Below are 15,560 nucleotides of genomic sequence, written 5' to 3' on the forward strand. Positions count from 1 at the left end.
TTGTTTTGTAATGAATAAACACCATTTTCTTAACATTATTTATGATTGGAAGGGAAAGGGGAGGGTTTATATAAATGAAAAAAAATAAAAATAAAAATGTAAAAAAGAAATATGACAAAGATTGATTCAATTAAATAATTGTATGGAAAGGGAGGAGGGAAGAAGGGTTTAGATATATATACCTTTGTTATGATCTTGATAGATTTATCAAGTGATGTTAGTAAATCTATGTATTACTTATATTGTGCACTTGCTGAAAGTTTAAAAATGAATAAAGAATTATAAAAAAAAAATAGTCCTGTTCATTTTTCAAATGTGTTTCAGGAGCTTCTGACTGACAAATACAGTGATCCAAGAATTTCCTTTGACATCTGCAGTTGCCAGTTTGTTTACCACTATTCATTTGAGACATATGAACAAGCAGATATGATGCTCAGAAACGCCTGTGAGAGGCTCTGTCCTGGAGGCTATTTCATTGGCACAACACCAAATGGCTTTGAAATTGTGTAAGTGCTTCTTCATGTTGAAATGTTGTGTACCTGAAAAAATATTATATTGCTAGGTTTTAGTAATCTTTTATGTTAGAACAATTTTATTGATGACAATGCCACTTCCAGCAGGAAATTGTCCAATCATTTCTTGAACCCCAGTACCCTATTACGCCCTCTGGAAGTGCATTCCAGGTGTCCACCACACGTTGGGTAAAGAAGAACTTCCTAGCATTCGTTTTGAATCTGTCCCCTTTCAACTTTTCCAAATGCCCTCTTGTTCTTTTATTTTTCGAAAGTTTGAAGAATCTGTCCCTCTCTACTCTCTCTATGCCCTTCATGATCTTGTAAGTCTGTATCATATCCCCTCTAAGTCTCCTCTTCTCCAGGGAAAAGAGTCCCAGTTTCTCCAATCTCTCAGCGTATGAAAGGTTTTCCATACCTTTTATCAAACATGTCACTCTCCTCTGAACCCTCTTGATATGGCGTTACTCGAGAGGGTTCAGAGAAGAGCGACACGTCTGATAAAAGGTATGGAAAACCTTTCATACGCTGAGAGATTGGAGAAACTGGGATTATCCCAGGACAAGCAGGCAGCTTATTCTCAACAGTGGGTGACGTCACTGACGGAGCTCCGCAGCGGACAGCCTCGAAAGCAGACTTGCTTGAAGATCTTTTTTAAGAGTTTCTGAGTGCTGCACTGCTTTCGAGGCTGTCCGCTGTGGGGCTCCGTCGGTGACATCACCCACTGTTGAGAATATCTGCCTGCTGTCCCTGGATAACAACTGTTACGGTAAGTAACTGTGCTCTCTTTTCCCTGGAGAAGAGGAGACTTAGAGGGGATATGATAGAGACTTACAAGATCATGAAGGGCATAGAGAGAGTAGAGAGGGACAGATTCTTCAAACTTTCAAAAAATAAAAGAACAAGAGGGCATTCAGAAAAGTTGAAATGGGACAGATTCAAAATGAATGCTAGGAAGTTCTTCTTTACCCAACGTGTGGTGGACACCTGGAATGCGCTTCCAGAGAACATAATAGGGCAGAGCACAGTACTGGAGTTCAAGAAAGGATTGGATAATTTCCTGCTGGAAAAGGGGATAGAGGGGTATATATAGTGGATTACTGCACAGGTCCTGGACTTGTTGGGCCACCGCATAAGCGAACTGCTGGGCACGATGGACCTCAGGTCTGACCCAGCGGAGGCATTGCTTATGTTCTTATGTTAAGAACAGCAATGCCAACAGCAACAAAAAGTTACACAGAAAAAAATAACCGCTGCTCCAGGGTCATCAAATTTTCATATAACAAATTAAATACGGTCCCCCCTTAACAATAGGGTAGAACAAAGTTAAACACTTAATACCTCCCTGCATACTGAGACAGAGCATTCCCCCCAACCCGCCTCCTCCCCTATCTCACCCTTGCTGATCCTAAAAGGACTCAATCCAGTATATGTAACAACAAACTATGACCCTTTGGGTCCCTAAGGGTCCCATATCTGCTAAAAAGAATCTTCCATTTCCGGGACCCTCTGGCATCTCGGGCTTCCCATATAATCAGTTGATGGACACTATTACGCCAGTGCCAATATGCTGGTGGTTCTGCCACCGTCCAATTCTGCAGAATAATTTTCATGGCTAGAAGGCTCAGTTTTCAACATAAGATTATATGTCCCCTTGCCATATTGCTGTAGGCTTTGGGGACATCAGCATTAACTGTAAAGGGGAACCCTGTATGGGTTTGCCCACTAAGGTAGATAAATATGTCACTATCTGTTGCCAAAATCTTTGGACAACGGGACATTCCCAAAAAGCATGTCCAAAAGTACTGTCCGCCCGTGCACATTTAATACATATGGGTTTTAGCAATCTTTAAAAACATTGTGTTCTGTACATGGGGCTTGTGTTTACTGTATTGAGAAGATTGCATCTCACCTGCATGCTTCTTTTAGCTCTTTTGTTTGTCGTCTCCAGTGGTATGAAAGCAATTGCTCACATCATAGGTAGATTGAATTCAATCATTCAAAGATTTTCTTTCTCAAAGATGTTTATTGTGCCTGTTGTGAGCCTATCGATTCTAATCTCTAGAACATGTGAGTGTTCTTTGTCTTGGGAGAATAATTGTTTTAAATGTATATTTTTACTATTTAAAAAAAAAAATTTATACCCCACATCATCTACATTTCTGGGCAACTTCAACCAACCCACATAAGAACATAGAAACATGACGGCAGATAAAGGCCAAATGGCCACTCCAGTCTGCCCATCCGCAGTATCCACTATCTCCTACTGTCCCTAAGAGATCCCACCTGCCTGTCCCACGCTTTCTTGAATTAAGACACAGTCTTTGTCTCCACCACCTTTACCAGGAGACTGTTCCATGCACCCTTTCTGTAAAAACATATTTTCTTAGATTACTGCTTCATCCTATGCCCTCTCATTTCAGAGCTTCCTTTCAAATGAAAGTGACTTGCCTCCTGTGCATTTTATGCCATGTAGGTATTTAAAGGTCTCCCATCTCTCGCCTTTCCTCCAAAGTATACTTATTAAGATCTGTAAGTCTGTTCCCATAAGCCTTATGATGAAGACCACCGACTATTTTAGTAGCCTTCCTTTGAATCGACTCCATCCTGTTTACATCTTTGTGGATGTGTGGTCTCCAGAATTGTACCCAACAAGCACAGCGGAGGTCAGAAGAAATGTTGGTATGCAATTGTATTGCACAAATCACAAAGTCTTGTGTGATGACTCGACACATGTGTTTCGGCCTCTACGGCCTTCCTCAGGAACCTTGGGCTGTCCACGTGCCATTCAGATTCTAAACATATAACTAACCAGTAGAAAGTACATGTTTGAACTCTAAAGCATTTTATGAAGAATTTTACTGCTTTTTAGCTGATAGCACTTAAATGTGCAAGTTTTATGCATATATGGTAGCAGGTGAATTTTGCTATAGAAAGTACAACTTTTTCACACAGTCTTGCTCTATCTGAAATCATGCTCCTTTTCAGGACAAACTAATCTGGTGGTTTTAACATACAGAATTGCCAGACATCTGCAGAACAGCCACAGATTTTTTTAAAGCTTGGGGAAAATCTTTCTTATTCCTAGGATAAGCAGCATAAAATCTGTTTTACTCCTTGGGAACTTGCCAGATACTTGTGACTACTATTGGAAACAGGATACTGGGCTCGATGGATCTTTGGTCTGTCCTAGTATGGCAATTCTTATGTTCTTAACAGAAAGCTCTAGAAAGTTCATTCTTCTTGGCTACACATACGATAATGTGACTGACCTGCTACTGCTACAGGTAAGCAGTTTTGTTTCTATGTTTTGTTTGAAAAAACAGATTATTTTTCCCCCATTTTCCACAGAAAACGACTAGAAGCTTCAGATACAGACTCATTTGGGAATGAGGTGTACACAGTCATGTTTCAGAAAAAGGGAGAATATCCTTTATTTGGCTGCAAATATGACTTCAACTTGGAAGAGGTGGTCAATGTCCCAGAATTCCTGGTATATTTTCCTTTGCTTGTAGAGTAAGTAGATTTTTTTTTCTTTTACAATTATTTGGAATGAAGATGTCTTTTGGAGTAGAAATCATCAGTGCTGGATAAACAAATAGAATGATTGATTTGCAGAACTTAAGTATAGAAAATGTGAGAAGAGCATCTGAAGCTTGGCTCTTGACATTTTTCCCAATTTGTCTATGTACAGTGGTACCTCACACAACGAACTTAATTCGTTCCAGGAGCAAGTTTGTTATGCGAAAAGTTCGTTATGTGAAACGCGTTAAGCGCAGTGACTAACGACTGCCTGCAGTGCCTGCGCGGAAGGATGCAATACATCGGCAGCGATCGTGGAAGCTCGGGCGACTTCGTTGTGTGAAACGAAGTTCGTTGTATGAATCATGAAATGAAGTTCGTTGTGTGCAGCGTTCGCTGTGCGAGGCGTTCGCTGTGCGAGGCACCACTGTACTTGTATGTATTTGTATATCTTTTGTCTGCGAGTTTCGGGCCTAGAGAGAAAAGGAGAGGAGTGGTTTGAAAGGTGTGGTTCCCATGAGCAATAAATTAAAACCTTGTTCATGATCTATGAAACCATTTAATGTTCCTGTCAACAGATTTCAAAGGATGCATTTTACAGTTTAACCACAGGATGCCACTGTCCCAAGACAACAGATATTGTTGTTCAGCTCTGGGAAGCAGTACACAAAGCAACCAGTATTAAATAATGGGATTCAGTTGTCATTTGACCAAGTTACTTACCAATAGCAGGTGTTTTACATGGACTACAAGATAATTCTAAACTAAACCTTCATATCATCAGCCTAGAGCAATGCAGAAAAAGACTGTCGGGCTCAGAAAACAAATCAGAAACTTGTGAGAAGTATTATTACACATGTTTTAGGACTTCCGTCTCGCATCATTGCATGAACCTGTTCAGGAGGGTGGAGCATGCATACTGACCAAGATAGCTGGATAATATTTGAACTCTCCCCTCCTCAGTTTTTAAATTACAAAGTCTCTTAAATTAAACACTATGCCAGATAGTTTATTAATTTTTGAAAGACTTTATTCTCTATGATTTTTGAGACCCTTTGGACTGGGATTGAGAGCTACAGATTTTAGGCTTTCTGCTCTTTTAAATATTTTAGTATTTGGCTCCAAGGTTAGATTGGTTTGATTTGGGTGGGGCAACACATGAAATAATTAGACCACTCATAGTTTGAATACGTGAGGGGTCTGTAGAAGGCACCTGTGTGTTTAGTTAATGTAGCTGGTTTTAAAAAGGTTTCGACAAGTTCCTGGAGGAATAGTTACCAATATACATTCCAAAGTGAAGGTGCGGTATCTGAGAAGATAGCCTTTCATATGCAAATTCATTCAACCCCTACTGGCCAACATTTTACATTCAGAGGGGTTGGAAAGCATTCCATGAGTCATTGTTCTGCACATTTTTTCCCACTTGTATATGGCCAAGTATTTAATGTGATCTACTGTGACACTGAATGATGATGGGATGCATTGCTTATTAGTTTAGAGAGAAGATAGATATAAAAATAAGGATTGTTTTTTAAATGAAAACTAGAATCCCCAAAAGAAGAATTTAACTTTAGAGTACGTCTGTGTGTAAAGGAACTGAAGAGATCTAAGGTTAAACATACAATGAGAGTAAGGGCTAGAACCAATAAAAACCCGTGTTCCCACCTATTTAGATAAAATTTACTCATTTAATGAGCATTAACATTCAGATCCGAGAGGGTTGATAATGTTTGACTTTTTTTATACAGCCTGGGCTGTAGTACTAGCCTTAAGCCTCAACTCATGAGACCTGGCCATAATAAATTGGGATTATGTAGGCCTAGTTATTAAGGTCCATGATTTTGTGGCTTGTGGGTGTATTTCTATGCATGCATACATGTGTGTTTATGTGACAGGTGGTTAGGAGCTTATTGATGCCCTTGTTCCGGTTAGCAAGCAAGCAGTGTCCTAAATTCTGTGATTCTGCATTCATGGCCTTTTTCACTGTAATTTTAGGTAAGGAAGAGATGCAATCCTACTTAAAGCCATAAGATGTCACTAATTCCTAATACAGTAGGACTTTTCTTTTTTTTGTCCTAATGGGCTCATGCTGCATTAATATAACCATTTTTGTGCATGGATTTTAAAAACTGTATATGCAAATGAACATTTCTCTTGACAGAATGGCTAAGAAATATCAAATGAAACTAGTCTACAAAAAGACATTTCGAGAGTTTTTTGAGGAGAAGATAAAGAACGAGGAACACAAATTGCTAATAAAACGCATGCAGGCTCTGGAGGTATGTAGCATGCCAAACAAGGAGAGTTCAGGTTACTTTGGTATAGATTATTAGCACAAAGAGAGGTAAAATTTTCCAGAGCTTAGTCAGGACTTACAGGAATTAAAAATTAGTTTCAACTAGATAATTGTCCATATGCTCTGTGACACACTTTAGTCTGCCCAAACTGTTTGCCAATGCACACAGAAATTTGGTTGCATAAAAGAGGAATTTTGGGGACATGTTATGAATTCTTCTACATAATTTAAATTTTCAATAACTGTGTTGGTAAACATTCTATCTGTGTATGTGATTGTATAAAGGGTAAAGTTATTCATATGTGATTTAGCTTTTTGCTATTTCTGACAACTGAAAAGAAGTCAAGCAGCTCCAAGCATTCTTCTGCTGCAAATTCAATGTGTCTTGGTTAGAGCATATCATCCCTGGTTGTAAGCCCAGCTTAAAAGGGCCTTCCAGCTCCAGATGTCTCTGCAAGAAAGATGATGCTGAAGGTATCAGTTCAGAAGGGTGTGGGGGCCAAATTGAATACTGGTAATACTTTACTACTAAGGGATTACTGATCTTCTCTAGACCAGTATTAAAGAGACCAAGAATAGGGAACCTTCCTACTTTTCTTACTCTGCACATAAGGATTCTTTAAAGTAAAGTTTGGATCTGGGGAAAGTTGGCAAAGAGCATAAAGTGGTAACATTAAAATATACAGTTAGTAAAAAAGTTTTGCCTCATCTTCTGATTTTCCCATTATTGCTCATACAGTATGTCACACTGAATGGTTTCTGATCTTTAAACAAAATGTAATATTAAAGGAAACCTGAGTAAACACACAACAGTTTTTACAGTATCTCATATCATGTATTTAAGGAACAAAAGCCTGGATGCACTGAAGATACTGACTAGATTGCTCTTGGCCAATTCTCCAGGAGCAATCGATGCGCTATCAAGATTGCATGCAAATAATTTGCACAGAGGTGCAAATCATTTGTATGCAAACCCGAAAGATCAATCGCTCAGTGAGCGATTTGACATATGCGCAGAACCCTAACAGCAGTGACAGGGGACCCCATCAGTTCTGGAGCAGCTTCCCTCCCTCCCCTGAAAGCCTACCTGTCCACAGAAGCGGCTAACGCCACCGGGGATCCCTGCCCACCTCCCCCAAAGCCGACCCGTCCACAGAAGCCGCCAGAGATCCCTGCCCGCCGCTGTCCACCCCTGTCCACCCCCGAAGCATCCCTTTTACTTTGTCAGAGCTGGACTCACTCCATCCTCTCCCAGCAGCAACTCCGTGAAGGGACGGCACGTGCAGCTGTTCACACACTGCAAGTGGCTGACCCACAATCCTCTCAGATGTCAATTCTGATGTTGGAGAGAAGGTTGTGGGTCAGCTACGCAGCGTGTGAGTCACTGCCTACATCCCTGCATGGAGTTGCTGCTGAGAGAGGATGAAGCGAGTCCAGCTCCGACAAAATAAAAGGGATGGCTTCAGGGGTGGGTGTTCAGACAGGCAGGGAGGGATCCCTGGCAGTGGCTTCAGCAGCGGGCGGGCGGGCAGGGAGGAATCCCTAGAAGTGGCTTCAGCAGGCAGGGAAGGATCCCCAATAGTGGCAGCCAGGCCACGTACCCCCAACAAGCTGCTCGTGTATCCTGGCTTATATATTTTTTTCTATTATTTGTGACTCATTTATTGTGTGTGTATTGTTGTGTTTACTATTGTGTATGTATTTGTTTTGACCCGCTTTGTATAAAGTGGGATACAAATGAATAAACTATAAACTTAAGCATTTACTATTTTCCAAGGCATCTAATTGGAAACTGACTGGAACAAGGTCAGAAATAAAATATATGGCTAATTTTCCATAAATGGGTAAGACTAGACATTTCCCAGAAATCTGTGTTAGAGGTGAATTTATATGCTGCAGGGGGGAAAAAAAAGTATAGTCAAGTTTACTTCAGTTTCTGTCCAGAAATCACAAAGACCCAGGTTACAGTAGTGATTTAAAAAAAAAAAGAGAGAAATAAAGCTTTACTCCACATAAAGGTTCCACCACTGGTGGTCTTGTTGATATGTTCCTCTTTTTGTTGAAGTCTACACTCCTCCCTCCTTATTCGCGGTTTCAGGACCCGCGGTTTCACCTATTTGCGTTTTTTTTGTGCTGGGACCCCCCCCCCCCCCCAGTGAACTGACCTTTCCTGGTGGTCTAGCGGTGATGCGGGGCAGGTGTGATCTTCCTACACACCTGCCCTGTGCAGAGCTGTCATAGAAAATGGCTGCTGTGAGTTCCCGTGATCTCACGAGACTACAATGGGAACTCAACGGCAGCCATTTTCGAAGATGGCTCTGCATGGGGCCGGAGTGTAGGAAGATTGCTTCTGCTCCGTGTCACCGCTAGACCACCAGGTAAGGTCCAGGAGGGAGGCGTGGGTGGGTCAGAGCCGGACCAAAAGTTATTCATGAATTTTCAATATTCGCAGGCCGGTTCTGCCCCTAAACACTGCGAATACGGAGAAGGGAGTGTATTATGAATTAGGATTCCCATATTTGTGATTGCTTTTCTGTTTGTCCTGAGAATAAGAAAATTTGCTTATCTGTTCTTGTACAATCCCACTCTATTCCTGGACAAGTGAGTTATACATCCCATGTCAAGAGACTGCTTGTAAGAAGCCTCACTTACAAAATTTTTCTGATCCTCCCCTCTTGCCTTGGGACTGCCCTCTGGTCTCTAGATGCCTTCCTACAAGTGAGCCAGTAGGAGCCAGTCTTTTCTGTTTGTGTTTATTTTTTCTTCTGTTAAGTTTTTAAGTGACTTTGCGTCCTCATGCTGCATTCTGCTTCTAGGAGGTTGGCTGCTCCGCAGTGCTCATCCTGTTGGCTGCCAGAATCCTTGAGCTGGAGCAGAGGGTGAGGAAGTATAAAGTAAACTCCTTTATCTTACTGCTTCAACTGTGCAAAATAAAAATGCATTTACCACTGCTCAAGTGGCACGTAATACCTTACTCCATGAGAAAGCCCAACATAATCTCTTTTACTATAAGTTGCACAGGTTTGGAAATAAGCCTGGGTGCTTATTAGCCTGACTGACTAAGAACTGGAGTGGCTCTTTATATATTACTTCCTTGAGGGATGGGTCAGGCAACATTGCTATTGAGCCACAAAAGTTTGAGGACCTATTTGTTAATTTTTATAGAACACTCTACAAGGCTGAAATACCGAACAAAAACAATTTGATACAACAAATTCTTAGTTCCATTTCTTTGCCTTATTTGTCCGAGTCCGATAGCGCAAGCTTAAATGCTCCTGTAACCAGAGAAAAAGTTCTTAGAACCATTAAAGTGTTACAATTGTATAAATCACCAGATCCAGATGGGTTTACTGGGAAGTTCTTTATGGAACTATTTTTCACAAGCAGTTGATAAGGGATTTGCAGATTTATCTAATCAAGCTTTGATCACCGTGTTACTCAAACTGGGTAAAGACCCAACATTGCTAGAATCGTATAGACCCATTTCTTTAATTAATTTATTTACAGCTCATGCTTCCTCATCTCCTTATGCAGGGCCCGATTCCGTTCCAGGAACCAGACTGCTTTGATCTTATGGCACGGCTCTTGAGCGCGCTACCTTAGTCCGCAGAGGCTACTCTTCAGGGGTGATAGCTAGTCTCTTGTGCAGCAAAAAGAAGCCAACTGTAGTGGCCTATGTGAAGGCTTGGAGATGTTATCAATCTTGATGCATCCAGAAGAACGCTTATCCGACCTTGTTGTCGGTATCACTAATTCTTGCTTTCCTTCCAGATAGGGTCTGGCCGTTGGCTCTCTGAGCGTTCAGATTGCCGGTCTTTCTTGTTTTGGTCCTAAGCCTCTTGAGATGCACATCCAGACATTCTCAGGTTCCTTAGGGGTGCATTGTGGCTTTGTCCCCCTCTGCAGCTACCTTGTCCAACTTGGAATCTCAATCTGGTTCTCCAGTCGCTTACCTGTCTGCCCTACGAGCCTTTAGAACAGGCATCCTTAATGTTAAGACAGTTTTCCTGGTGGCTTTAACTTCACCCCGTAGGGTTTCCAAACTTCAGGCTTTATCCAGTAGAGATCCATTTCTTAGGATTAGAGATTCCAGCATGTTTCTGCGCTCTGTTCTCTCCTTTCTCCCGAAGGTGGTCTCTAGTTTCTACATCAACTAGGAGGTCCAGCTACCTACCTTTATTTCCTCGGGTTGTGCAGAGTTTTGTTGCGGTATTTGGAGGTCACGAATGAGTTTTGTGTATCCGACCACCTGTTCGTACTGGTAGGTCCCCCCACCATTCTGGAAAAGCAGGCTGGTTTCAAAAACCACCATTTCAAGGTGAATTCGTATGACTATTTCATCTGCCTGTATTGTTGCCAGAAAGAAACCCCCGCTTTCTGTGAGGGCTCATTCGACTAGAGGTGTTTTCTCCTCATGGGCAGAGTTGTTGGTGATTTCTCCTTAGGAGATTTTCAGAGCTGCTACCCCGTCCTCTTTTGCATACTTTAAAGAAGTTTTACAGGTTTGATGTGGCGGCCAAGCAGGATGCTGCTTTCGGTTCTTCAGTTCTGACAGCAGGCTCATCCGTTCCACCCTGATTCTACAGGACTGCTGTGTTACTTCTCACTTGTTCAGAAATAGAGTGGGATTGTACAAAAGATTGGGTTCTTACCTTTGCTAATCTTCTTTCTTGTAAATCCACACTCTCTTCCTAGAACACGCCCTGGGAATTGCTGATTCACCGATTGTCTGCTTCGATATGTACTGATAAGCTGAACTTATGGTTTCTTGACTAGCCTTTCTAACAGTACCATCCGAACATGTTATGCACTTTGTCTTGGGGGACCCTAACTGTGGTGCCCCCTTCTGTTAGTGCAGGCTGCATCTCTTTATAGCACAGTTTCTTTCAGGTTTATACTGTCTGATGATATGTTTCATTTGTTCATGATTGTTATGAGCAGATTAGACTTGTTTACATAGAAACATAGAAAATGATGGCAGAAAAGGGCCACGGCCCATCTAGTCTGCCCACACCAATGACCCACCCCCTAACTTCCTTCATGAAGAGATCCCACATGCCAATCCCATCTTTTCTTAAAATCTGGCACGCTGCTGGCCTCAATCACCTGTAGTGGAAGATTATTTCAGTGATCAACCACCCTTTCGGTGAAGAAATATTTTCTGGTGTCGCCATGAAATTTTCCTCCCCTGATTTTCAACAGATGCCCTCTTATTGCCATGGGTCCTTTGAGAAAAAAGAGATCTTCTTCCACCTCAAAGGACCCTTCTGTCTGTATTCTCTACAGATGTCACTCAGCTTTTGCACAAACTGGAGACCAGAGGGCCTGAGGTTAGAGGAGAGGGTCAGAAAAATTATGCAAATAAGGCTTCCTACAAGCTGTCTCATGACATGGGATGCATAGCCCACTTATTCAGGAATAGAGTGCAGATTTACAAGAAGGAAGAATAGCAAAAGTAAGAACCTAATCTTTCATTCTTTGAAGACAAAAAATGACCTTTTGGGGTTGATTTTTACATCATCATATAAGAAAATCCAGGAAAATCCTTTCTTTAAGGATTTTTCCAGAATGCTGTGGGGCATACTTTATGTTGGTGCCCTTGGATAATTTTTGTAGACTATATATACCATTGTAAGTGATCTTTTATGTGCTCTCAGCAATATCCTGCAGATGAGAATTCAAAACTTGTATCTGAAAATGAAGACGATTACAAGCATGTGAAAGAACGCCTGAAAAATAGTCAATCAAAGGCTCCATTGGTAAGTACTCATATAAATGGAAAAATTTGATAACACATGAAAAAGATTTGTTAACATCATGTGTTGCACTGATATCCCTTTCTGAGACCACTTGGAGAATTTTAGTTAGACTGCTCCCAGAATAAGCAATATGGTATGTGCAATTGTACTAATACCCTTTTATATAAGCTTTTGAACTTTCTAGCAAAGTTCATTTAGGTCTTTAAAATCTTAGCAGGTTTTTGTGATGGTTTCATCACAAATACCTACTATTTAATTTTTTTTTATGGTATGCTGTTACTGGCAGAACAAGACCACCACATGTTATGTCAGTTTACTAACTATGGGGGCCTTTTTACTAAAGCTTAATGTGCGCTAATAGAATTAGCATGTACTAAATGCTAAGAAGCCTAAGAGGGGCATAATCAAAAATGTGCCTAAGTCTGAGGTTGGACATTTTGTGCAAAACGTCCACAGACCTAGCAGGAAAAATGTCCATTTCCAGCGCTGCCAAACGTCAATCTTTTATTTTTGAAAATGAGCAAGGACGTCTACCTTTTTTGCCCATTTTCAAAAATAAAAGCGTACAAAAGCAAGTTTTGTAGACATACCCACCAACCACCTTGTCTGATCAAGGCAGAAGAAATCTCCAGCACCTGAGCTGGGAGGGGGAAGCCCCTTCATTTGCAGCACATGGCCCTGTAGGCAGGAGTGAGTGAGCTTCCTTCCTGCCGTTTGCTCTTCTGAAGGTACCGGGGGCGGGGGGAGGGGGGTGATGTCGGGGTGGTCCAGGATGTTGGAAGGATGTGGGGGAATATCAAAGGATGTTGGGGGAGGGGTGTAGCTCAGCTGGTGTAGCCCTCCGTGGCTCAGCTGATCCTGGCAGGGGGGAATCCCCGTCAGCTGAGCTGCCAGGAATCCCTGAAGCAGACTCAACTGAAGGGGGATTCCTTCTTCTGCAATCAGCTGATGGGATGACTATGGGTTTTTGTTGCTTTTTTTTTTTTTTTTGCTCTTTGGGTGGTGGGAGGAGGTTGTGACCACTGGGGGAGTAAGGAGAGGTCATGCGTTCAATCCTCCGTTGGTCATCTTATCAATTTGGGCACCTTTGTGGAACTTACAAACGCAATTCAAACAGGTCTAACTGCCGGCATCTTAAGTTCCCTCTAGGAAAGCTTTGATTATGGCTGGGGTATGTCCAGTTTGAAACCTGCCCGATTCCTGCTCATAACACACTTCCCAACATGCCCTTTTGCTCTCTGGATACACAGCAGCTTAGAAGTGCTGCTGCACATCCAGAGAGTTTATTTTTATTATCGGCATTGGCTGTCCCTGCTATTAGGATGTCCAAGTGCGGACTTAGGCTGGTTTTTGGGTGTTTTAAAAGTTTTGATTATGAGTCTCTATGGGTATAAAATGGATCGCTTAGAATTTAGTGTATGTTAATTCTCTTAGCACATGTTAAGCTTTAGTAAAAGGGCTCCTATAATACTCAAGTATTAATTCTTAACCGATTAGCTTGTAATATTGAGGTATGTAAGCTAGGAATAAGTTTTGTATGTATGAGTATGTGGTAGACTGGAAGTCGGACAATTTCATGTAACTTAAAAAGAAAGTTCCTTATAAGCCCACAGGTAGTCATGTGGCAGTGTATTTTTCATTGATTAAATAAATTATTGAGGATGATTTAGGTACAGTAGATATATCCTCAAGGCATGTAAAAGCTATATAACCTTGGGCTAGATTCACTAAGCTTACCTTTGCTGTGTGATCCGTGGCTGAGTCTCCCTGGGTGATCGATTCATCAAGCCTCCTCATGCAAATTAATGCAATCGTAGGCACGCCCCACATCGACTGCACAGATCATTGCAGAGTGATCAAGACGCATGTGCAGACCATCTTCTTTGCCTGTAGATGGTCTACGCATGCGCTTGCTTTCAGCACAAGCGCTGGAGGGAGAGGGGTGATCGAGTTATACAGTAAGGCTGTATTGATAATAATGCTGGGAGTGGAAGTTATTTTTGATCGGGACTTCCAGATATAACCCTACACCTTTTTAAAATACAGAGGCGCACAGAAGAGTACACTCCAGCCCTTGTCTTCCTCCCTGCCCCATGAACACACGGTTGCCCTAGAATGGTAGCGCGACTCTTCTCACGCTAGGGAACGGGAAAATGCCAGGTCAGGGCATCGTGTCGCTGCATGCTGAGATCAGCCGCGGCTGGTGGCGAGAAGTACAGCCCCGCTTTTAACCCGCGGATTAAAACCGTAAGTTAAAAACACGGGCTGGCAGGGTGGCAGGGCAGAAGAGAGGAGAGCGGTAGAGAGCAGGGAGCTTTTTTGATGGTTTCAGAGCTGGGATTTCAGGCAGATAGCAGAACAGTCGGAAAGGACGTGAGTGAATGGTCCCCATCGGTTACTTCTTTTTTGATTGGCCAGCCCAGTTGGTATTCCTGATTTTGGTTAGTGCCATTCCCCCTCATTTGCATGCGCGGATCGGATCAGGAGTAACGTTAGTGAATCGGGTCAGGGTCGCAAAGTGATCGGGACACGATTGGTGTCCTTGGTGAATCTAGCTCCTTGAGTTCTTAGCCTATCTTTCTGGGACGTTTCTTTGATCATTTGTCAGGATTGTTCACCTGAATTATTCAAATTGATAGATGTACAGAAGAGATTCTCATAAAGAAGTGGCATCTCTGGAGCTGTCAGAAGAATAGTAACTAGAGGCCTTGCTGCTTTTATTGAAACTGACTATGAAAAACCTTAGGTATATAGTCATAATTTATGTAACTTAGTGCTTCTTTTACAAAGCTGCGGTTTTTACTGTGGGCCGGCAAGATAAATGTTCCGACGCTCATAGGAATTCTATGAGCATCAAAGCATTTACTTTACTGGCCCACGGTGGAAACCTCTGCTGCAGCTTTGTAAAAGCCAACATTAGTTTTCAGTGTGTTGTGGCTGTCTATTTCAATTAACTAATGTTCTTTCCATAGCTGTGCATAATAAACTGTAATTTTATTAGCTTCACAAATTGATGCATGTTTAATTTTTTATTTTTTTTGTGAATACCTTTTTCTCCCTTCAGGAAAAAGTTCACATGCTTGTTCAAACGTATAATTTATTGTCATTTTCCTTATTTTCACTATTTTATTTTTTTAGGGTACTTTATCAAAATCTGAATGGGAAGCAGCAAGTAAGTAATAGATACCTTTCTACATATAAAGTTTCATATCCCACTGGAGGTTATCAGTGGAACATATCTGCAGTTGTATTTGGCAGCCATTTTGTAGGCTGGGCCACACCTAGTGGGTTTGTCCTCCAGGAGATTAATAACTAACCTTATAAAATGAAATGTTTAATCACTATTTGGTTTTGCAAGAATTGCATTTGAAACTGTTTCTTCTTTTAGAGAATATCATAGATGACTGCAGAACTAGTCTATGGTAAAGCAGAGCTGACAACCTCTACCTTACTGCACAAGTATCTTGGTGC

At 41.7% G+C, this 15,560-nt stretch overlaps 1 protein-coding gene across 3 annotated transcripts in view; it reads left to right on the forward strand.

The window, feature by feature from the left end:
- Window positions 1-15,560, forward strand: part of RNMT (RNA guanine-7 methyltransferase) — a 97,167-nt gene that overhangs the window by 47,097 nt on the left and 34,510 nt on the right. For all 3 annotated transcript variants that reach the window (XR_004538387.1, XR_004538386.1, XM_033934157.1), the window contains exons 6-10: window positions 325-506; window positions 3,864-4,028; window positions 6,196-6,313; window positions 11,988-12,089; window positions 15,228-15,261. Coding sequence is in view for 1 of the 3 variants with exons in the window: in XM_033934157.1 (XP_033790048.1) it covers window positions 325-506; window positions 3,864-4,028; window positions 6,196-6,313; window positions 11,988-12,089; window positions 15,228-15,261 (601 nt within the window). In the remaining 2 variants the exon portion in view is untranslated. The remainder of the gene's footprint in view (window positions 1-324; window positions 507-3,863; window positions 4,029-6,195; window positions 6,314-11,987; window positions 12,090-15,227; window positions 15,262-15,560) is intronic.

Source organism: Geotrypetes seraphini, chromosome 2 (genome assembly GCF_902459505.1).
Source record: "Geotrypetes seraphini chromosome 2, aGeoSer1.1, whole genome shotgun sequence".
Lineage (NCBI taxonomy): Eukaryota > Metazoa > Chordata > Amphibia > Gymnophiona > Dermophiidae > Geotrypetes > Geotrypetes seraphini.